At 40.2% G+C, this 26,147-nt stretch overlaps 2 protein-coding genes across 2 annotated transcripts in view; one reads left to right on the top strand and one right to left on the bottom strand.

Annotated features, from left to right (window-relative positions):
* Nucleotides 1-26,147, bottom strand: part of ndufv2 (NADH:ubiquinone oxidoreductase core subunit V2) — a 45,863-nt gene that overhangs the window by 6,978 nt on the left and 12,738 nt on the right. The window contains exon 6 of the mRNA XM_022241813.2: nt 14,210-14,396. Coding sequence (XP_022097505.1) covers nt 14,210-14,396 — 187 coding nt within the window. The remainder of the gene's footprint in view (nt 1-14,209; nt 14,397-26,147) is intronic.
* On the top strand, nt 21,784-25,607 carry LOC147798869 (uncharacterized). Its single transcript, XM_087137832.1, has one exon. It carries the CDS (start codon nt 21,908-21,910, stop codon nt 23,081-23,083), a length of 1,176 nt encoding a protein of 391 aa, XP_086993958.1. The 5' UTR covers nt 21,784-21,907; the 3' UTR covers nt 23,084-25,607.

Raw genomic sequence — 26,147 nt, 5'->3', positions numbered from 1 at the left:
GTCCATATCTCAGTAATTTACAATTCAGCATTTGCTGTGTCAGCACCAAGGAAACTCAGGCACTCTGAGGACAGCTGTTTTGTCTTCTAAACCCACAAACTGCACAATTTAAAAATGTTCCAGAAGAGTTGTTCTTAAAGAATGACATAATCTAAGATTACAACATACAAAAGGGGCAGGGTCCCGCACAATGAACCTTCAAGCTATTTTCCCAGTAATTTTGTTCTACTTGGTGAAATAAAGGGCAAACTGAGCTCTTCCTTTCGATGAACCACTCAGTCTGGCATCGTCATGTCGATGAATAATGTTGCTGGTTGCTATGGATTTGCACTGTGAAAGAGTCTTTTGGAAGCGTTTCAACTCAAAAGTGGCTCTGGCGACTGTCGACTCATTTGTTTGGCTGGATCACAGATAATGTCTCAAACAGAGAAATGAAAGCAAACAAACCACTTCTGGTATTAGTGCTGAACGAATGAAACGTACAGGCTGCTCTGGCAACCAGTGCAGTATAAGGAGCTTGAGTGTAAGAGTTCTTTGGGTTTAAATATCTCTTTGATTGACATACATAGGTTGCTGTGTGTTGCCAATATGCCCACGGGCCTCGAGATTTAGATCAAGTGTATAGTAGTGCCAATGCAGTAATGGTGTCTTGTCTGGTTAGTCTACATGGACGGTTTTTACACTGTGTCATATTTTTGAACCCTTGGCCAAGATGAAGTGATTGTGAAACTATTAATTCAAACAATTCAGGGGGGGGGGGAGAGACAGAGTGACCATTAGCGAGTCCGGTCACGGGAGAAATCCACCAAGGAGAAGCAGGATTCTTGACATCAACCTTTCACAAAGTTGTCCAGGCCGTGAGTAGGTGGGCATGCAGATGTTCCCCCAGGCTGGAAGCAGACTGCAGGATTCCAGGGGGAAATCTGGATTTTGTCTTCATACGGAAAAGTTTGAAAAGACCTCAGTTTCTTTTTTAGGCAAAGGGCAACTGAATTCACAGGATTCAATTCTTCATAAATGTGTGACTCAAATATAAAACCAAAGAAAGAACAGGGAGATCTCTTTTTGTTGAAAAAGATTTCCTGACATTTATCAAACTTTCAAGGGGACTTTCTTCCTGTACTTCTTCCTGAAGGTGTCGCCACTACTTAGTATGAGAAAGACTGACTCCCTCTAGAGACAGTTTGCTTGAATGCTCCAAATCCTCCACTCTGCAGGAAAATATAATGGCACACTCTCTGGCCTTTGTCAAGTGTCTTCATCAATCTGGCAAAATCCTCCATTTCTTCCAGTGCCTGTACTATTATGATACATGTAGATCCAGGAGGGAAACATTACATGTACACATACCCCTCACCTAATAACTCTACAAAAACCCCGGACCTACTTGTACATGTAATTTTGTTTCATGTGATGGAAAAAAGAAATGTAGACCATTATAGTCATTATCATTTAAAGAGTGTCTCATGCCGCAGAGAAGGAATCAGCTGCTTGGATTTGGTACGGTAGTTAGTTGAAAGGTCACAGCTTTCAGGAAGATTTGTGCGGAAAATACTTCCAGATGAAGTGATGCGGATACTCGTTTTACCAGAGTCACAAATCCATATCCAGGAAGAGAAGTAGCGGCAATGGTAGCAGCTTGTGAAGATGAACCAAGTTCCCACATTTCCATGTACAAACAGTTAGAGTACCGAAAGGACATAACAGTACATGGTGTTGGCAGTTTCTTGGAGATTCAAAGAAAAATATGCAGAGGGATAATGTTGGAAACAAGACTGTTGAATATTCTGCTCTAACTTTGAAGGACTGAAGCTTGTGTGTCCTTTCAGGGAGGCTAAACAGAAAGCTTATCCACCACAGGGCCGAGCAAGTATACATCCGGCAAAGACCTCAACTGAGTGATTATGGCAAGTGTCTATTTAGAAGTGGAAAATGTATCCTGCCTGACAAGATCAAATTCGCTAGGACAAGCTACCTTCTGTAAAAGCAATTTGGTACACCTGATGTGCATAGGGAGGTGTGTGTGGGTGGGTGGGTGGAATGGAACTCCCTTGACAGTGATGTCTCTGTGGATTACCAGGGTTGCAGGATAATAGGAAATGAACTGACTCTCCCAGTTGCCAATGTCTTCAAGTTAAAAATCCCTGTCTGCTCAAGGCTCTCCATCAAAAAGCCTACATCAGTGCATATGTATAAAAGTTTCACATCAAGCAGGATTACACGTGCACCAAACCAATTTGAATCTTGACCGATGGGGCAGCACAGAATATCTGTGGAGCATGGGTGAGGTCACAGGAAATTGAAAAATCCATGAAATAATCACCCTAGGTTTTGAGGGCCCATCATAAATGTGAGGTCGACGGTATATATGTTTGTTTGCCTCCAGACACCCCTTCAAATATCCATTTTTTGTGTTCTATATCAACTATTTTACATTAAAACATTGTAATGGTAAACTGAAGTTTTTTCCAGATTTTAAAGCATAGTGTTTGAAAAATTCTGAAGTCAGGAAAATGCTGATAGAAAATACTGAAATCAGGAAAAATCCTGACAAATCTCAGCCCTTGCATTTTGGATTCCATCACAGAATACAAAAAACCAGGTGCTCCTTTCCCTAACTCAGGGGGCCATGTTGCTTTTTTGGGTAATATTTGTTCAGGCAGTGCACTGTGGAAAATCATGGGGGAAACAGAACTGTCCCACTCTATCAAACGAATTTCTTATCTGTCTCTGATGATCCAGATGGTAGAATATACATGTATACCTCTTGCTGTACAACCTACAGGCACCCCTGCATGCACCCCTACATGTATGGAACGCCAAAGAGGCAAAAACTTGGAGGCAACACATTGATCGTTCTTCAACTTTGATCGATTGTTCCCCTACATCGATCGATCGTTCCCCTACATCGATCGATCGTTCCCCTACATCGATCGATCTCTTTTGATCGATGAAGAGAGAGCGATGACAAAAGACCGATGAAGAAAGACCAATGAAGAAAGATCGATGAAGAAAGACCAATGAAGAAAGACAGATGAAGCTACATCATGCCAATGTTACGTAACCTCGTCCAGCACCAAATAACACGTGTTCCCTGTAACCATAGCCCACCAGCACACAAGGCCACCTGTGTTCAGTACTGGTAAGTCTGGTGTCCCAAGCCAATTGAGTTGTCAGATGGGTGTTTATATCTAGTTTCCTTGTCACGAAACCACTGAGAATATTTTCTTTTTTTCCCTGGATGGGATGCCAGTTCATTATGGGTCGCTTCCTAGCCACTGTGGGCAAACTCTTTTTTTCCCTGGATGGGATGCCAGTTCATTATGGGTCGCTTCCTAGCCACTGTGGGCAAACATATTTACTCCAGGTGGATACAAATTTTATTTTCCACACTGATAACATCTTGGCGAAAATGGCAGAACCGGCTGAACCAGTGGAACTATTCTGTCATTCACTGACCTACTTATCTAGCTATGCACTTCCATAACACTGATGAACACACTATTCCCTTCTGAATTTAAAATATCTTGATCTAATTTGTCAACTTGTTTCAATACGACCCTTTCCTATGATTCATTCCTGATCCCCTGATACCCCAAGCTAACACCGATGAGGTCAAAAATAACAAATAAAATAAGCATATTGTTAAGCGTAAACAAAGACAGCGTTTAATCTCGGCCGTCTCATTGATCCTAAAAGGCTATCGCCCAGATGTTTAGAGAAAACCAAAGGATTAATTTGTAGCATTTGGACTACAACCGCTGACACAATCTCTGGACATCATCGTTTGAGTAAGTAAGAGGATTAAAATGAACTTACAAAGAGACTTCAGAAGTTTTGTAACCTGTTATTATTACAAATGAAAAAATAGAAAAACGTGAACATTTTCTTTGGTACTCTGTAAGCATTAACTAAGATTAAGATGAACTTGCGCCAGATAATGTCGATGAGGCCTATGCCAATTTCTTAAATTGTGTATGAGATTTTCCATAGTGTGAGCTCCGAAGTTATATTAATAAGTCAAAACCATTAAACTTAATACACCAGTTCCCATTATTTGTTTAACAAATTTCACTATGCATGTATGATTTTTAGGTACTTGTTTAACAAATTTCACTGTGCATGTATGATTTTGAGGTACTTGGGATTCCTAAAAACTGTATAATTATAGTTTAATTTCCTTTGGCACTGAGCTTCATGAGGGTTGACTTTTGAGTAGCATTCTGACAGGATAGTTCCGCCGGAATGCTATTAGTGTGGAAAATAAAATTTGAGTCATTAGGAGTAAGAATAGGTGCCCACAGTGGCTAGGGAGCGACCCATAATGAACTAGCATCCCATCCAGAGATTGATCGATTGTTGTAGGGGAATCATCAATCAATGTAGGAAACGATTGATCGATGTAGAAGAACGATCGATCGATGCAGACCAATCGATCGATGTTGAAGAATGATCAATGTGTTGCCTCCAAGTTTTTGCCTCTTTGGCGTTCCATATGCATATCCCCCCCCGCATGCACCCCTGCATGTACCCCTATGTGTCCTCTGTTGATGATGCAGAGCACGTGTATGTGTATATCTAGCACATGAATGGGTTACATCTGACCTTTGTTATTCGACATGGAAATATCACCGGAATTTATTTCGATCTATTACTATTTGTTTGCAGGTAATTTGCATGAATTCATCACTCTTGGAAATTAGCAAATGTGTTCTGAACGTACAAAATCATATGTCAGATGTGACAGGGCCATGAAAAACAAATGGAGCCCTAATTTCTGGAATTACCCTGATCTGTACATCAACAACATACTTGTACCAATACTGGTATATGAACCTGTTCCCCTTGCAGCCGAGCACAAGTAACCCCGCTTTGGGAATGTTTAATCTACGTGTACCGTAGACTGTCTTGAACAGTTGGCACAGGACCTACATGTACATGTCTTACTCCGTCTCTGATACATGTACTGTCTTGAGCACCGAACCCTCTCGTCTGATTTCTCCTGGGTTCCTTGACACACTTGTGCTGTGTATCTTTTACAGTTCATTGTTACTCCCCGTCTTGATTGATACAGGTGCAAGCACACTGTCCACACCATAGAGCTATGGTCCACACAGATCCAATACTCACATGTAATTAGGGCATTTTGTTTTCTTTGGAGAGACAGACAGATTGACTGCATCATCAATCTGGCGGCAAAGTTTGGGGCCACTGCAAGGGCCTGGACAAACAAGGCAGATGCCGAGAGTGGCATCAGCCATGTGGAAAAATGTATTTACTCCTTGCATTGCCAGGGAACAGAGCCTGCTTAAATGTTTGACTATCCAACTGAGTGTCTGATGGTAATGGCAATCTAGACTTGTTGTTTGAACGAAGAAATATCTCTTCATTCTAAAAGGACAGTGTAAATGCAGTTTTAAAACCCTTGTAATGGTTAGACTGACCTATGTACATGTATAAACTGTAACAACCACTTATATGTATATGTAAACTGAGTGCCATTGCCTCGTGGCTAAGAGAGTTGGATTCGTAGTTTGCGGTAAAGCTGCAGGTTGCTGGTTTGAATCCAGCCTGGGGTCATGGTGCGTGTACCCTTGGGCAAGGCACTTTGTTGCTTGTTGCTTCTCCCTAACCAGGAGTACGCACACATAACTTGGGTACCTGTAAGGGCTGAGATGGTTATTGTGGTTGATCTGTACATTCCCCAGGGAGCTCAGAGGGTATTTGGAATGTTGAACGGAGCCCAATAAGGAGGGGTAACAACAATGGAAAGCGCTCGCTTTGATCTTAGTTAGAAGCGATTTACAGAAACCTGTATATGTAGGTATGATGTATATGTAGGTGTATTCGGGAACAGGTGGCAGAAGTCAGGATAAGTGATGGAATCAGTGATTTCATGGACATGTAGATAGCAATTTCTCTCTTCTTTACAGTCTATACTGACCACTTTAGATACAAGTAGATTCAGAAAGAAACCTCAACGCTTTAGCTACATGTACATGTATCAGCTTCAAAACTTGCTAGAATTTTGGATATTTTTGTCTCTTCATGTTTCTTTTCTTTCACATTTGTTTCAGTGTATGACAAGCCACAAATGGACGAAGGTTTTTTTCCCAACACTCTTAGTGAGTAATTTGGGGGTTCACACGGCAAACAGGACACTCCCGAAATTAACTGTGTTTCCCCTGACGTAACATTTAGCAATAGTGCCCCTAGGAAAAGCAGAGAAAAATGGCCCGTTTTGGAAAGGTGCATTTTTACAGAGGATTAACCAAAATGGAATGTCAAATAGTTTGGATACATTTAGGAGGAGGACAATTCCAAGAAAAATGTTCACTTCCGTAAAAAAAAATAAAGTTTCAAACTTTAAGCTCTTAAATATTCTTAACAAGTGTAAATTTTCATTTTCCAATAGATAAATCATTATCATGACAAAATTTGGTATTTTTTTCCACCAGTGAAAATATTGTATAACGTATGACAATAATACAGAAATGTGGCTGTTTTTGAAGAGTTTATTCTTTCCATCTCCAAAGAAGGCCAAAAATGTCTCAGAGGTCTTCAACTTTTAAACAGTACTTCAGTGTGTACATGTATATCAACAGGAAATCAAAATGGATTTTAATATCATTCATCAATTTTTGAGCCATTGATCCTCAAAGTTGAGATTTTTTTAACATTAGAAGTGTCATGTCCATTACGTTTTTCACATACATGTAAGTTTTCATAGCCAACATGAAATTTGTATGAACCTAATGCAAATTCAGTTTCTATGAATAGGATTAAATTTCCTTACATGTGTATTAACCATTATTCCTTATCACTTCTAGTTTTCATACAAATGGCATAAAGGATTTGACACCTATACATGAAAGACAAGAGGCAGAAACAACATTGTGACTCAGTGTGACAGTTTTGACGATCAGTTTCAATTGCTTAAGGGTTCTAGTGGGATGTTTCAACATACAGTAACTCATAAATATGAAATCTGCATGCTATTGAAGAAACAAAAACAACCAGAATTTTCCTTTTTACCTATGGAAGTCTGCTGATTTTAGATGATATTGCTAACCTGGTCCCTGTTCCATAATTCAATTCCAACCTCTTTTGGTACTCTAAGCATTGTATCCTATGTACTATACATGTACATGTAGTATAGCTGTTAGATCACTAAAACTTGCAAAAAGAACTTTAGATGTGTTGTTCAAGAACCTTAGGTGGTAGTATTGTGCTGTTAGTTTCGTCTTTTTTTTATTTAGAAACAAAGAAGTGAAAATAAAATAAAGAAAAGAATGCAAGGTAAAACTGTTCAAAAAGATGAATTTTATGATTACAGCATGACCTTCAGGTTTAGTTTATACCCAAACCAGGTGCACTCTATCAAAAAACTCACAGGAATTTTCACAAGTAATAGTAGGTCAAAATGCCTTGTCCATTTTGTGTCATGTCTGTTATGCTCCCAATCCGCACATTTTCTCTACAACCGTTCAATAAAATTGTGTGAAATTCAATGTGTATATCATTGATGCTTAAATGTGTCTGATAAACTCAACAAAAATTGTTTGGAGACTGCCAATTTTACTGTGTGATGATTTGAACTACAAAAAACTGTCAGAATGCCATGTCCATTACGCTGGAATTGACCAGGACTAGAACACTGCACACAATATGTTCCAAGTATTGACACATGTCATGGGCCTTTAAATTTTGACAGAAAGAGAAGATGTAAGGATTAATCACAGAAGCTAATGGCCAGGTAGACTGGCACCCTTGTATAATGATACAAGAATCAAACATGCCTAGACACTGACATAAATGTAGGAAAAAGTGACACTGAAGTCAAAGACTGTGTTGCGTAAAATAAGCTAGACACAAACTTCCTGAGATGGTGCCAAAGCACTGGAAAAAGAAACATACAAAAGGCCCCACAGATCTCCATTTTAAAATCTTCTGTTTGACCAATTAGAATATGTAGCAAAAAAATGAGTACATGGGGTCAGTGAACTATGTGTACAATAATATTGGCAGGGTTTCACTGATGGTTTTTGCCATGCCTTGAGCACTCCACAAACTATTTTTTGCCATACATTGAGCACTCCACAACCTGTTTTTTGCTATGCCTTGAGCACTTCACTACCTGTTTATTGCCAGGCCTTGAGCACTCTATGACCTGTTTTTGCCATACCTTGAGCAACCACCTGTTTTTTGCCAGGCCTTGAGCACTGCATGACCTGTTCTCCATGTGTATCAGTGTGGAAACTATAACTGGATTGAGATCAGAGATTGGTATCTGGTTTTTAAAGTCCATTTAAATGGCAAAACTGACCAGTAAACTTTGCTCCAGTTTTCACCGCAAAAGGGTCCAGGAATGACAACTTTGAAATAACATGGAATAGTCTACTGTTTCATTCAACCCACAACTTGCATACACACAGCTCTATAAGCACAAAATGTTTTGGGTATTGAAGAGATTACTTGCAAAAAGTTAGAACACTACTAACATGACATGTATTTTTATGTCAGAGCTAGACTCTCAACAATGAGCTTGACAATCTCAGGGGAGGCTACAGGCTGTTGAGACATCTTTCGTGTGCATGCACAGGCATGACAGGCACACAGATCAGAAAAATGCAAACAGGAAGGATGCTGACTGAAAGTCATCAGGGAGAGCTACGTGAAGTTTTGGGACCTCATTTAAAGAAAGGAGGGTCTTATACAATGAAGTAGTAGTAGTTGGTGGGGATATTGGAAGGAAAAACTGACGGGAGCGAGCAACAAGTTACAGTACATGTACATTCATGTGTCATCAATAAACAACAACGGACTGACTAACAACAAATTCACACTAGCAGCAGAACGCAGGGGATTCAGAAGAAGCATGGTCGTGGATGTTGGCAGCAGACATCATGGCCTTTGAAGAGAGCAATTTCTGAGTAAATTCACGGGCCACAGGGGCCCACGCATCAGGCAGGTACTAGTTCTTGTATCTCTGGTTCTGCAGGCATGAAACGAAGGGGACTCGCAGGGTATTTCTATTCACCCTGGACTGGATAGCCAACTCCGTTTGAGGTCACTCCTCAGCTAATGACACTAGCCACTAGCTCCTGAGTGGAGGTACCGGTACGTGTAAAGCAGCTTGCCCAAAGCCTCAACCTTTAGAGCCAAAGCTGGAAATGAACCTCAACCCCCCCCCCAGTCTGGAAAACAAACACTATTCTGCTTCACCCCATACCTAATTGATTTATCACTTAGTTTACTAAGGGAAATATGTGCCTGGCTGGTCTTAAACATGCGCTTAAGACCGGCTCAGGAGAATGGACGCGACTTGCAGCTCGGGCATTATCAGCATTCGTTCTCCTGAGAAGGGTCTTAAACATTAATTTACGACTAGCCAAGCACATATTTATTTCCATTCATGAATAACTTTTTACACAGAGAGTCAAAAGAAGTCAACATCTGATGATTGCCAACAATTTGGCTCTAAAATTTTACTTTCATTTTCCCGAACACCCCAGTCCATTTTATTCCTTTTGAAAGTAATTGTCCAATAGAATCCCTTCGATGAACTTTGCATGGGCATCATGGCGCGTCGCGTGCACACAGATTTGTGACCAATCACCAGTCTCATATCCAGGTGCCAGCACGTGATTTACGCGGCAGGCATTATCACTTCTCAGCGGGCATTATCAAATGTTAATACATGGTCATGTGACCCATTTCGACCGACAGGAATAGAAAAACTGTCCCAGGTATTTATGCAGGTTCATTTATACAAATGTATAGATGATTTGTTCTCTAACAGGCACTCTTGTAAAACTAAATCTGGCACTGTATCAAGTGACAACGTTGAATAAATGTTTAAATAGTGAAAAAAAAAATTGGATCATCCATCGCAAATTCTTATAACAAAGCCACATTCTCCCACAAAGCAGAATGAAAACAGCTAAAATTCAAACAACATGTACATGTATGTGTGAAACTCTACTGGGTAAGTCCAACATACGAGTACACTACATGTATGTGAGAGTGTATATGTCTTGTACACAGTGTACTGGCACAATTGAAATTTATTTTTTTTGGGGGGGGGCTTCGTTATGAACAAAGCCTTTTGCTTCATGGTGAGATGGAAAATCCAGTTAAATCCATATCAGCTACGATGAATAAACCTGATTTTTCCAGGTTTCTACTTCGCAATGCCAGGAATCTTACATAAGTCTGGCCACTCTGTAGCCAAGGAGCAAGTGCCTACTGTGTGTAATCTATCCCACTGATTTATTTTGAACAATCTTGGTAAACATTCAAACACAAACTTCAACAGCAGCCAGTCTCACTGATTGCAAGGAACAGGATGTTTACCTTGTCCCCTTCTCTCCCACCTACCCCCCCTGGAAATGAGTGTCGCTGAGGACAAATATGGCACATAAAAGGTGTCAGGGTGATGAGAACTGATTGTTGCCGAGGATGTCCCTAATGAGGCCGATCAAGTTAGTGCAAACATTCATACCCTCATTAGCAAACACATTCCAGGAAAAAAGCTCATTACATGTACATGTTTGTATCACACACGATTGGTTCCTTGTTAATTAACTCAGTCCAAACACAAAAATTGTCTGCATTTGTAATGATCTTCATGGTGTCACTTCAGGTTCCAGAGTGTATATCTAACTCGAGGGTGTGCCCGAGTGCATATTATAACGTATTAAAAAATCTAAGAGGGCCCAGTACATGCATAATAATGAAAGGAGCATGAGGAAAGTATACCGTTACAGGTATGCCCATACATGTACGGTATGTCCATACATGTACGGTATGTCCATACATGTACGGTATGTCCCTACATGTACACTGTACGTGTACCGGTATGTACCAGTTCTAGTACACACTTGTTCCAACACGTGTTACAATATAATGTACATGTACATGTAGATAATGTGGGGTCCAAATCCGTGATGGTGGAAAATCTTTTGTCTAAAATCTTGGTCCCGATTTTCCTAGCTAAAGAAATTGTTTCCTCAATTTGGTGAGGGTGCCCACTAATGCATAATACTGCATCTAATGTTCAATTGATGTACATGTACACGTAGATAATGTGGGGTCCAAATCCGTGATGGTGGAAAATCTTTTGTCTAAAATCTTGGTCCCGATTTTCCTAGCTAAAGAAATTGTTTCCTCAATTTGGTGAGGGTGCCCACTAATGCATAATACTGCATCCAATGTTCAATTGATGTACATGTACACCTTCTCTTTCTTATTCATTCGTGCCATCTCTTCGTCTCCTTTCGGCATCTCAAAACGCTTAGTTTGGATGTTTTTCCTCTAATGCGAAGGACGCTGCAAGGAGCTCACTGTCAGATATATCAGATACGATCGGCTGGTAGCTACAGTTACCTAATTTTACTGTGGTGTGATTTTGTAAGTCTAATGCATCAGCTACCACATCATCAGTGTGAGACTCGTCACTGTCTTGTGACTGAAATACATTCTGTGTTAAGAATAGATCGCCATCACTGTCACTTTCACTCCACGCCATGTTGATACAGAATGAACCCAGCTTAATTGTACAATTGCTTAAATATTGCGATACCTGCATTTAAAAGTTACGTAACGACAAATCCTTGGGGTTTATTTTCTTGCAAACAAAGTCGCTCCATTCATACAAAATAATGGCGAGGCGAAACAATGGGGGGGGACATCATGGATGGAGGTTAAGTCACATAATACCCTTGGTAACGCGACATTTGTGGGTGAGAATGGGCCCTCGGGCATTATCCTTTACGTATCTACATGTATACACTGTCTGTCATGTCTGTGGATGGGTGACACAGTATTTCACAAAGCTGACATGCATGCTCAGGTTCATTGGTCTTTGAAATGCTTTGGGCTATTTTGCAAGACAGAGTGACAGCATGACAGGGACGTTTAGAAATCACGGTAACAGGCATGACATTGCATCCCATTGTATGGGATACAGTGTATACATACACGAGGCAATTAATGTACATGCACCAGTAAAAGAATAATTTTTCAAAGTGGTCCCTTAATCATGCCGACTTTTATTTTCTATTAAAACACTGACAGACGCTAATTGATGTACTCAGAACAGGCAGGACTGGATAAAAAATCGACATGTATGAGTACATGTAGATGTAAAAATCATCCAATTTAGTCAGGTACATGTACCTGTATCAGGTCAACATTTAGCCTAACAATCAAAGGAATCTGGGGCTTCCACAGCCCAGTACGTCCTGGTATGGAGCAAGCTTTACTGAAGGCAAACTGGTACATTGTTAGGTTTCCGCATGAAGGAATTACACTTGAACAATTCATTCAAATTTGCATGTGTACATATATCTGTCTGGACACCTTAATGGCTCATTTTTCTAACATATCCACCACCGGTAGGAATACATTGCACAATGGTGGCTCAGGGCTCATTACAATAACCCTAACACTCCTCAATCCTTCACCTGTTGGAGGACTGAGGACTGTTAGGGTTAAGGCAAAATGAATGAAACAAATTGTCCTGGCCCTCCATTTTCATCACCTTTCTATATTTCAGTGAACCTGCCAGAAATCTGCCACTTGTGAATTGTCATCTCAGTACGTTTATTATCATAAACAGGAACTGCTGTACCGTTGCCACTGTTCACGAAAATTGCATACATCATGTTAAAAACTTTTTCCTTACAGAATCTGATCAGGGTATAAATTATGGCGCTGTACTGGACACCGCCAAATGAAATCCGTGTGTGTTCCTTGGTAAATGTAGACTGTCTAAGAGTATAATGACACACCGGTACATGTACATGTACGGACTGCAAGTGTAAGTAGATCCAATTAGCTAAGTGCTTGCATGTACATGCACTTGATATCAAGCGCTGCTAATAATTCAAACCCATCAAGCACTCAATGTGTTGCATGATGCACGTACAGCAGTGCACATGTATGATCAATAACATACTGTAACCTGTTACGGAGCATGTTACAAAAGCCAAAGTTGCTTCTTGTATAGTACGCTACCACCCCTGCCCCCCTTAACAAAACAGTAACGCTACGGTACTTCTAACCTTATACATACATACATGTACAGTGTACATGTACATGTATACATACTCACAGCAACCTACACAGTGCTGCAGCACATAGTCTCAACTCAGAAACATAATCATAAGCAACGGAATATTCGCCTGAATGAATCCATAAGATAACTGTCTGTGAAGGGCATAGAATCTTCATGTACCAGTATCAGACATCCTCTGATCTGTAATCTGATGAAGGAAGAAACTGCCCCTCTTGTATGAAAGTTAGAAAAAGAACCCCAAAAACAAAAAAAAAGACATTGAGAAAAAAAAAGTTATGTCTTCAACACAAAATTTATGAACAGTTTATCTTTACTAAAATCGGTCTCTCAGTGGCAACCTCTCTGTGGTACACTGTATTTTAAATTTCTGATTAAAATACCAGGACCAGTAGCATCACTGTAACGTGAAAGTCCACTATGCATGCAGACTACTGGTAAATGTACATGTACATGTACATACTGTACATGTACGGGTATGGTACCTGTACATTGTCTACAGCTGAATAGCTGTAGACAATGTACAGGTACCATACCCGTGATCTCCCAGAGGCACAAGAATTTGATTGAGAGGACTCCATCTGTGCCAAGACGGTATGTCAAACTACTGGTAGGGCACATTAAGGGAAGAAGCTCAGGTGAGTTACATGTACACGTAACTGTGCTATCAGTAGAACCTTGGTCTTTCGGAATTGCTATCTATTTTATGGGAACATTCCACAGTGAAATCATGAAATTATATCTGACTGCTCAAATGTCAAAAATTAGTAAATAGATCTTTAAAATTTAAGTTTATGAGAAATAAAAAAGCTTGTCCCTGAAATTTACAGAAAGACTGACTGGACAATTTAAACAGCCATAGCATCACAAATTTCCACAAAGTCTGAAACTTTACTCCATCTAATTTTTTATTGGTTCCTGCATCTGTAGCTATACCAAATTCCATGTGGTTGTGACATACATGTAGCACATCACATTCAACTGTTGCAGATTTGTAAGAAACCTTAACAAGATGATCCAATTCAATGTCACCGGGAGGAGGTCTGGTGGGTCATTAAACACACGTTGTAAAAACCCTATGGCGATGAGTACCAACATGTACAGTGAGCGGTGATGAGTTTGGAGACCTACCTGGGTCCCGGTTTGGGTGTCCTTCCCGCCTTCAGGTCGTCCAGGATCTCGTTGATGTCTTTGACCTCCAAGTCTTCGTAGTAATGATCATTGATTTGGACCATGGGGGCATTGACACAAGCTCCCAGACACTCCACCTCAGTCAGTGTGAACATTTTGTCGGGAGTGGTCTCGCCAACTTTGATACCTTCACATAAGCAAACAGAGGAGACAGAGATACGCATTATGACAGGAACATCTTAACCAAATCAAAGCCTCTAGATATGGTATTTTATAAATTAAAGGTACAATCCCTCATTTATCATTTCAGGGTTTAGTTCCTTTGAGGCTTCAAAATGTGCCCCAAATCATAAGAAAGGTACTACAACTACGGTAACCTTATGAACTTTAAACTCAGCAAATGCTGTGCATTCAGAGAAAAACAATCCAGGATCTCAATTTCAAATCAAATGTTTCACTGTCATGTTTGAACTAAGGCTGTGCCGAATATCCGAATATTCGATCGATCATTGAATATTTGAATGTTATTTTTTGAATTTGAATATTCGAATGTTAAATTAATGAAAAGGAAGGGAGAATTTTCTTTTGCTTCTAATGAGACCAATTGCACTATGGAGGTGCTCCAAGTAAATTTAAATGAAAAGTGACAAAAACCTCACGATTTGAAAAGTACATTTTTCATAAAAAAATTTAAAAGGAATATACATTTTCAACAGGAAAAGAATTACTGTTCGTCTCTTATATCTTGCTAAATCTTGGCTTGAGATACTCATAGACGTGAAAATCTACATGCGTTATAGTAATTATAATGTACAATTGTGTCTGTTAGTGCAACTGCTTTTGAATATGGTTTGTTCCTCAACAATCTGCTGGTCGGTACGACTGAATATTTGGATATTCGACCGAATTGAAGGTCCTCAGCCCTAATTTGAACTGCACTCAAGTTCAGCGTTTGGGATGTGTCTCATTAAGTCAACTGCAGCTATGCGATGTTGTGAACCGAATAAACTTTAAGTACAGTCCATAATGTAGCAACCATACACGTGTGTGCACTGTGTCAATACCTGCGTGCTCTGGCAAGTAAAAAATAAACTACTAATAGCAATTTCCAAGTTCAGCAATTATAGCAATTAGCAAGTTCAGATTTATTGCTGGAAATGGCTTTCTCTCAATGCATTCTTCAAAACGACAGCTTCCCTATTAAAAAGAATTATTCCACAGGAAACTCAGTCCGACAATCATCTTTAAACCAACATGCTTTTCAATACAAGAAATATACATGAACCAAACAAATTTCCTTTGACAGCAGATCACAAATGGCAATAAAGATTACTGTATACTCCTCCACAGCTTGCTAACAGAGAACTCATTACAAATGTACTAGACGTATACATGTACACACATATGTGGTACAACAACTTATTGCACAATGTCTTCATATAGTGACTGGCTATGTTTATTTATGAATGACTGTGCACCTGTACTCCACCTGCTGGACAAAATACATGCACCTGTACAGACTGCTATCACACAGCAGTTGTGACAAAACTGAGGGAAAAGGCCCGGACAAAGAGTGCCCACATCATGGACACATCTACTTGACAAAGACTGTTGATGGGGGACACGTGATGCCCTCAATTTCGCTTCCTAACCCCTCTAAGATAAATTTTTAATCAGTATTCAGCCATGAGAGTTGTTTCCCTGACAAAGCCCAAGGCAACAGTGAAATAGTAATGGAGCTGTACGACTGAAGACAGCCGTGACACACAACACCAAAAAGAGGGTTAAAAAGATGCACTCTCGAAAACTTGAGCTCTAAAGAAGAGCCAGTAATTTATATTTCCATGGTTTATATAACTGCACCAATTGATGAAGGGATAAGAAATCCCCTTAGGCAAGAATAAATGTGCATACACGTAAATGCCATCATAGTAGTTCATACACAGCATACACCATGCACACTGTACATGTCAAACACTGTGATACATGTACATACACACGTATGTACAGTACCGGTACATGTTCCTTGCAATCGAAAGTTAACCCAAAATGGGAAAATCATTTCACACTTTTGCTCTTCCCAGAGAATACATTTTCGTTTCAAGAAAGGTAAAAAAAAATTCCAAGAGTGGTTAAAACATCTTCGCACCTTTTCACAACAAGTTGGGAAAATATGTTTGCCTTGCGAAATGAGACTTTGAAATATCTGAATGTGAATTCTTTTCACAAAGTTTCCCATCCCCATGAAAAGTGTTACTTTTATGGGAGGTACTGCATGCATTACATGTACATGTACCTCTACAAATGTACATGTATCGGTATTATTAACGATAATCTGAAAGAAAGAGAACAATCAAACCTCAGACAAAAGCATTCTTGTATTTTTTTCAGTAGATTGTTTTACAAATAAAATTCTACATGTAGGATATGCACTCTCTCAAAAATGAGTTAGCAATTAAGAGAAAATACATGTACATACCAGGTACCCCCCAAAAACAAAAAAAAATCAAGGCAAAAAAACTGGACGCATTGATGGAATAGGCCAAAAATATCAACCATTCAAGTTCCCAAGGATAAACCAGTTTGTGGACAGAGGGCAGCAGACAGGAGTTTCAAAACTTCCCTCTACTTACATGTACATGTACATCTAATAGTCTCCTTCGAGAATTGTCCTCGCCATCAACAAATTAAGTTGGACAATGATATGTTTCTATGGCAACTACGAGTGCCATCTGAACAGAGCCTCATCTACATCTTGAATATTGTGCTGCTGAATCTTAATCTCATACAAGATGGATACTGGCCCTGTAATGACATACAGTACACTGTAACCTGGAGGGAAAACGCAATACGATGACATACATGTACATGGTATTCATGCTTCATTCATATTTCCCCAAAAGGATAATCTCAGGCGGATGTGTTAGCTGTAGTCATTAGTCCTCATTCTGACATGATGAGTGTCGAATGACTGACCCTCCCTTCCCCCGAACAAACAAACAAGCCAACAAAGAACCCCCTTCCAAGAAACCAAAACTTTATGATAAATAAACCAGCCAACAAACAATACACACCTTAGAACGAATAACACCAGACATCCAGAAATCTCCAGATGTACATAAATTGTACATTATACATGTACATGATACACTATAGAGGAACCTCGTCACAAGAGTGATACATCAGAACCTACTCTAGCTGCTTCCAATTCTATACACACATGTAAGCTGTTGCTTGGAAACCAATGATGTGACCGTACATACATACAGTGTACACGTGTCGTGTTCAAGTAAGTGGTTAATTTTCAGTGTCTTCCAAGATTATGGTTCACCAGGAATTTGTAAGCACCTACATGTACGCTTACTTGCGAGAAATTAAATGCCTGAGGCTGACTTCAAGCGGGAGGACATCCCCTGACAATTTCGTGGAGGATGTGTGTGTCATATTGTGGTGTCTATATGTACATATAAGTCCTCAGATTTATTTGCAATCGTCTGGGCCTACTGATGAGTCCAATGAAATCACCAACAAGCACGTGTACGTGCACATGCACTTTTTCAGGACTTTGAAGTAGACAGCATTGATGTACATGTAGCTAGGACGATTATCTTTGTGACAGACATGATGACTTCTTCTCATCAGCCAAGGATGGCATCATTATGTCTCCCAAGAAAGTCTGTGCAGTACCTGAGCATTAAATCTATCATCAGCTAACACACAATTGGATAAGAAGCAAAGAAAAATAACACTGTGATATAAACACGTGCCTGTACAGTGTACATATCTGAATGTGTGTTTCCTTGCTATTCGGTCCTTGTATCCTCGATCGCCCTCCTCACTGGAGCACAATGTGGCATGTAGGGCCGATTATTAAAAGCCAGGAATGTCATAAATTTGCATGAGGGTCTGCACCAACGCTTTTAATTTAAAAGTGACACCTGTGCACATTGTTCCTTCATTTGATTAAATATTCACCTTGCCTGCCAACTGTGCACTGTGTGTTTTGTGCTTGAGCTCAAATTGTTCAACCAAGATTTGAGGGTGAGGGGATAATTATTCGTAACGGGAAAGGAAGCCAGACAAAACATACATGTACATGTATCCTACGCTGCCATGGTAGAAACAGTTCAACTGCACTGCCTAGCAATGCTCTCAGACAACTTATGGGGCATATGAAAAGATGAAGCATCCTGCTACGCTAGTTGATGTCAATATTAAACCAGGCACATGTACATGTACATCGCTGCCTTTCTCCACATCCATGTACATGTACACACACATATGCAAATCCCACAGTCAAATCATACCATGTGTAATGATACATCTGCAGGCGAGGTAATTAATAAAAACAGTCTCTGAGACACCATGGAGACGCCAGTAATGTGTAATACGTGCACAAAACGTACATGTACAACGTATGTACTCTGCCTCCCCATCATGATTGCAAGCTGTGGTGTACTTCAGTACTGTGGCTCTTTAAAAAGATATCAAACAAGTCAGCTGGCAAATAAGCAAAAGCCCAACACTATTTCAAGTGTAATATGTGGGTGGGTACATGTCCCTGTGAGTCGTGAAAAACGGCTCCAAAATGTCCCAAATTTGAGGGGAACAAATGACCCATATAACTTTCAAAACGTTTAAATTTTCCTCCATTTCAAACACTACATGTTGGGTCTCATAAATGTATAAATTTTGCACATGGAGGTAAAAACTGCATGTACATACATGTACATCAAGCAATCTGCAAAGCAATTAGTTTGACTGGGTTTTGATTTTGACATTCAATGGCTTCTGCCTCTGTTTAATTAAAACATCTGCTAAAATGCGCAATGTAGCTGGCATTTCCAATCACATGAATTTACTATTCCCCCTATAGTCCATCCTTAATCCTACTTTCCTGGCAATCAGCTCAGACTGCAGATGAGGCAATTTAGGGGAAGGAGAAGAGGAACAACAATTCCAGATTGGACAGCTCCATGAGGACAATATTTGGCCGGCACATTCTGTCCTACAGTGCACAAGTGGAAAGATGACATTTGACTGATCGGTATTGGGTTTGTAGGTCACCAAGGTAATGGAGGCTCTGAGGCAGCAGTGGTGATGAGGACAGCCTCCCTTATGTTCTTGAGTCCCTTACGGGTATTTAGCAACAACCTTGGAGTCTTCAAAGGATGGGGGTGAAGAATTATTACTGCTGTGGAAAGAGGGACGCACTCACTCTTACTTGCGACCGACCGCAAGACTGCATTATGAAGGATGGCAAGATGGCAGGACGCAGCTTTGTTTATAACAACTAACGTGGTTCAGCCGAAGGCATGTACATGTACAGTGTACGTGTACCAACACAGATGTGCCATAAGCAGCCACCGTACACCAAATGACCGACATCCAGCCCCAGGGAACGGCCAGAGATCAAGTGTTGGATGTGCGTGGAGGGAGGAGAACCAGAGAACCTGCAGAAAAGCCCTTGGGGTACAAGAGAGAATCAAAAAGCAGCTCTACGAGCACAATTAAGGCCATGGAGCTTGTGCTCCTCGTGGTCGACTTGAGTGTGAACAAACTCAAATCCATTTCACGCTTGAAGACAGCACCGAGTGTGAGCAAGCACAGCAAAGCACCACTGGAGTGTTCTTCAGTACCAATATATGTGTATGAAGGTTTCACACTTTTAGCAGAAAGGCTAATCATACAAACAACATACAATTGATATGTACAATGAGAAAAACATGTTTCAATCTATCCTTGCATGCAGTGTACTGGTACATTGTCTACATACATTTCATATCAGACAGGTGAATTGGGTCGGCAAAGTGATTGAGTGCTGCACAGCCAACGTCTGACACAACCATCGTCTGACATACCCAACTCAATTATTTTGAGGCAACTATGAGAAATACTTAACAAGCTGCTGAGCCAAAACACGTGCCATTTTAACAAGATGAAATGTCCCCAACTTCCAGGATATTAAGCAATAAAAAAGGAAAGCTCAGAAGAAATGCACCTCTTGCCTTCAGACAACATCTCGCAATCATTAACTCATTACTAGCGCACCATGTTCCATTATTTTTCAATCACAGCTTCTCCCATCTTGCCGTCTCTCAATTTCTCTAGGCATTCAGAATGGCTCCTATATTAAACCGGTTACCATGTTGGAGATTCTAAACAGGCACAAGCAGCATTGCATGTTATTCCTGGCACAATCTGGGAATCTTTTATAATTACTGATGAAAGTGATGGATAGAGTTGCTACGGCAGTAACTTCCTCATATGACATATTAAAATCACATAAATGAGCATTAACCAGAAAAACCAGATTAAAGCCTTTACTCACGTTGTGTTTCGCCAGCGTGTTGTGTAAAAAAACCCAGAAATTTAGCCGAGCACTTGCCTGAATGGCGGCATCTGCAGCCCACAGCTATTTCAATTTTTGGCTGCATTCTCCATCTTATATCGCTGCACATTGCTATACCATCTCTAAACAGTGCTACCGGTATCTGATCTTTGGTTACTCAAAATATTGAAAAAATAGCACCATGTGAGGCTTCAGAAAGTGACACATGCTGTGCTGAGTGAAGGGCAGTAAACCCTAGGCAAACTCGAGCCCTGTGGTGGCTCCGGAGATTTTCAGCCCATTGCAACCCCGCTGTTGATTCACTTGTTTGCTGTCTAGTATGCATGTCTAACTGCAACGTGATGCGGCCCTCGGTTTTGCAGAAGCATCTGCCACTAAGAACCCCTTCACCCCAGGGAGTGCTGAAGTATCAAGCTTGTAACAGATGTACAGATATAATAAAAAATGTGAAGAATAAGGAGAAAAAAACCTCTTCATAAACTCATATTTAAATATATACCGGTATTTCACACAATATGTGTTACAATCTGCCCTGCCAGAGTGCTGCATCTCTAATTCTGCTTTGAGAGACATGACATCTTGTGACTTTATAAAACTAACATACTCATACATACACGTATACATGTACATGCATATCTAAGATTCAATTAAAACTACTTATAAATCAATTAGTTCCACCTGTTTACTGTCATTACCTGGCATTTGCTGTTTTATTCCACTGAGACTTTTGCACTTTTAAAATAGGAGAAAATCACGTTAAACACTACACATTTACACAGTTTTTCTCATTCTTCTGGGAGGCCCATAAGACCTCCACAGTGACCCAGTTCCTTCACGAGTCACAAGCTGCCCTCTACAGTTTCCATGCAAAAGGTTTTGTAAAAGGGAGCATTCTATAAATTTGGGGTCCAATTTTGTCCGCGTCCCGGTCACATCTGCCATGTGATTTTGGTCAAAAGGTCAAATTTCATTTTTCAAGAATGATTATTACAGTAATGCAAATTATCTACCAAAGAAATAAAAGCAGGTTGAAATCAATTTCAAGGATATTTCCATGTCAAATACACGGGTCGACTGTAATGGGACATAAAAATGTCCCACTTCTGAACCCAAATTTATGAAACAACCCACAAGCCTAATGCGTGGGCCTTTGTATGGTTTTTCAATGCCTCACACATCAAGGTCATACAAACAGTACAGGTAGATGTTCCTTTTGTGGGTGATTATCACAAAAGACAGGACGACTGTGTGTGATGGTGGGTGCTTGTATTCAGTCTATCCAAGTGCATGTACCCGGTCAATGTGCATATTTGCAAAACTACTTGTAGATACATGTACACGTATGCATGGACTGCACTCCAGTGAATATGGTGGGCTTGAAAGGAACAGAGTATGATCTCCGTCGAATCACTCTTCAGTTCAGTGTGGCTTTGGTAGTTTCATTTGTTACACTTTCCTGCTTCTGGCCCCCACTGATACCAATGCCCCATCATGGTCAAGTGGTGCCACTGCCAAGATGGAACTACCGGGCTGGCAACCCAAGCAGACCCAACTCCCAGAACATTCTCTGCATTTTTAGCGGACGCTGGACCTACCTTCGAATCAGTTTTGCCTACCTGTACCGTAGCTTGCGGGAGAATGGTGGTGTTCTGGACAAGGTTGTCTACGTCATGATGGCGTACGACAAGGAAACTGAGGTCAAACTAGTCGAGCTGACTAAAACTGCCAACGATCACCTCGGAAAGGAGGTGTTTGAGATCTGGTTTCGCAATCACAACAAAGACACGCGCGTTCTTCCACAGGGCATCTTTCTTGATTTCATCTACGAAATTTTTGATGCAGTCATGAAGCACCCCGAGCGAAAGTACTTCAAAATGGACGATGACATTGTTTATTTCCATCCTGGTGCCTTCAGGCAGCTGATAGAGCAGCAGAACACCTCCGAGTGCTTCATGCATTTTGCAAATGTTGGAGGGGCTAACTGGCGGAGCAGTTATATTCATCAAGAGATGGGTCTTTACGATGACAAAGTAATCAACCCCAAGAAACTCAAGTTTGAGTTTAAACAAAAGGGTGAGCCTAAGTGTGGGTGGACATCTGTGGAATGTGCTGAGATGGCCTTACAAGCATTCTTGCATCACTACAAGAACCAATCACTGGACAGATTCCTGTTTGACGGACGGTATCTGACCAATGAGAGAGCTCACTACAGCATCAATTTGCTCCTGTTGGATGCAAACCTTATTGACGTAAAAGGCTTCTTGGTGGCAAGCCGACCAATCAAACACAGAGATGAAGGATGGCTGACTGAGGTCTATTCACGTAAAGTCAAGAACCCCAACTGCATCGTAGGCAGGAGTTTTATTGTGCACTTCTCATATCCTGTCACTCTACAAGAGATTTCAAAGCGGGATTTTCTGGGAAAGTTTGAGAGGATTGCTTATACTGATCTGGTGAAATACCTACCACAAAAATTTCAAACCATTCTTGGCTTCAATGGATCAGCTGCAGTCCATAATTAAAAGAAAATAGCACACTTGATGAGTAATCATTCCTGACATTTGTGTGGGCAGGCCTTCTGAGGCACTAATCCAGCATTATCCAGTGAAGACTGCCTCTTGCTTTTTACAGGTTTTCTTGGCCAATTTCACCAAAAAGTTGGTAACTCAAATTCATTTTGACACTCCCTTTTTTTCTACTGGTATGTAGTGGTAAATGTATGGCCAAAATACCCGCAGAAAAATCTGTACAAATTTGAAAGCATGTTGGGGTAAGAGTACACATTGTTAAATGTAAAAAAAATTAACTACGGGTCCCAGTTTGTTGTATATGGGTCACTCCATGAGGTTGGAGCACAATTTGTGATGGTGTCAATTGTTACATGGGTTCCCTAAAAATGAACAGTTATTTCCCTTCATGTGGATTCCAAATTGACATTGTTATACATCTTGCAAGGCTGAATACAGAGGTGTACATGTATGTTATGTTTACAGAGTAAATGACCTACTCTACAGGTCATGACAGGTGGTAAAAGTTTTGGATGTAACACGGACACCGTCACAAATTGTGCCCCAACCTATGGAATAATGAATGCTAGTTAATTGAAACTTACATGTACCGGTACATGTACATGTATCTTGAAATGAGTACATTGAAGGACATGCCCCTATCTTCAAGTTACATGTACATGATTGTCGAAAAAAGATGTGTAGCAGGGTTACAGGGGTCTCATTTGCCCATTAAAAACCCCAAGTTACCAGTGCATGTACTTTATTTCTGCTCGATGCAGAGAAGTGTGGTCCCTTGGATGGCACTCTCAGGCAATTCATTCCAGCTACCTACATGTATCCACTACCCTTTGACTATAGCTTCCTGACATGAAGTCTGGATCTGGATTTGGCTACATGTGCATGTAGTTTCCGTGACTGACCTCCAATACCCTGGTAGTCAGCTTTCTGGAACACCGAGTCTGGATTAATTCTATCCATTTGATGCATGATTCTGTAGGTTTGAATAAGACCCCCCCCTAGTTTTTTTCTTGTTTCTGGTGTAGTGAGGTGCAGTTTGTTTAACCTCTTGTCATGAGGCAAGTCTTTCAGACTTGGGATAAGCTTGGGTGGAACATTTTCAGTTGCATTAGTACATTGGGTTTATCAGAATGTTGAAGTACTTCATTTGTTCTAGCAAAAAAGGCGATAAATCTCGGAAAAGAATTCTGCGATGTATTACTTTATCTGTATGTAGAGAAGTCTGGTAATGTGTGGCATTTGGTCAGGCATGTGTGCGACACAGCAGACAAGTGTGTACAGATAAATTTAACAACATAGGAGCAGTCGTTGACATGCAAATGTACCAAATGTTTGCATATGATGACATGGTCATAAGTACTAGAAAAGTTTCAAACCAAAGTTGTGCATAAATGCAAAGCATCTGAACACTGAGCAACAAGACCATTTGTATTGGCAGTCACGGGTTGCAGGCACATCACCCTTTCCAGTACATGTAGTTGTGTAAATTTTACCTGAGAAATCACATTTGATCCATGAATTTAAGGCTTTGTGTACTGTATGCACAGTATTTCTAAATACATGGACAGTCATTCAGTGTTACTTGCAAGTGTTTTTGACTCTCACGGTACCAAGGGGGAAACAATGCCTTAACTCGCCCTCCTTTACTATATGTTTTGTGTCATGTGTATTATGCACATGTACACTGTACATGTACATGTACATAGAGTACAGATCACTGCTAAAGACTAGATTATGTTCTGTGCCTGTGATCTGTCCAAATCAAGGCGGGACCATAAATCAACCGTAAATCATTATGGTTCAGACTAATTCTCTTTGTCCATTGGTTTTACAACATCTCTTGATTTTCCCTAGTTAATTTTTTTTGATAATAAAACATGCTTACTATTTTTTTAGTTTCTCTAATGGTGTTTTTAACCAATCAAAAGTCTGACTTAAATATCTGGACTTTAGAAAAGGCATAAGCCCAATAATATACAGTTTCTCTTCCGTGACCATCTACTGTAAAATTGTACAGTTCAGCGCACAGAACAGTAGTCTAGCATTCCCACAGCAGGCTCAAAAGGCCGGACAAGACCAGGTGAATCAATCATTCACCACTGTAAATTATAGATTCTGTCTGTTGACCTAGCCTCCCATTCTTTCTTTTTTTTGCAAACCTGTTTGTGTGGGTACATGTACATGTAGGTAACCAGTACCCCACCTCATTGCAGCGTGGGATGAGTCAAACTAGAGAATTATTCAACCGCATACATGAAGCATTTGCCTGTCAGAGTTGTTAACAATCATGATATAACAAAAAAAAATCAGATTTTGAAAATTTAAATCAGATTTTTCAAAATCAAATCAGAGTTTAAAAATCTTCATCAGGTTTTAAGTTTTATTTACATGTTTGTGCATGTGCACAGTGGGATTTTGGTCAAGGTTGATGCATACATGTATTAAAGAGCACTTCTAAGGAAAACATGTTTTCTCTGATTTTATCTGTGCAAATAAATATGGAGGCATCCAAATCGAATGCAGTGTCATTTGTCTTCAGAACTCAACGTCATGTATAACAAGCTAAAAAAATTTTTCCTGTTCATGCCAAGATGCAAATCCTGAATGTAGATTGCATATCATTCAGAGAAAACAGAGAAAATGAGGGGAACCTTCACCCTGTGTTCGTAGCGGATAAACTCTTCTGCATGCCAAACAATGGCTACATGCATTGTAAAATTTAAATTATTTGAAACATCTCTTCATAAGATTTAGATTGATTGATTGATTAATTGCTATGAGATTTATAAAGGAAAGGGTCTTGGCTCTAATGAGTAAAAACATTAAGTTAAAAGACAATAATATAATATTAATAAACTATCCAAACAGTTAACATTAAAAACAAAATAATACGACTGAAAGATACAGATACAATACAATTAATCAACAAACATACGAACAGCTCTGTAAGGTGTCTGCTGCTTCATGCAATCAGAGATGCCGTAACTGCCAGACAAAGCCTGGTGCACCACAATAACACTGCAAATTTCTCTTTCAGTCTACAGACTAGTCCCTGAAG

The sequence above is a fragment of the Acanthaster planci genome, linkage group LG06 (assembly GCF_054643075.1).
Source record: "Acanthaster planci isolate LZ-2023a linkage group LG06, COTS_SCS, whole genome shotgun sequence".
Classification (NCBI taxonomy): domain Eukaryota; kingdom Metazoa; phylum Echinodermata; class Asteroidea; order Valvatida; family Acanthasteridae; genus Acanthaster; species Acanthaster planci.
This window is presented reverse-complemented; position numbering and strand designations above follow the sequence as displayed.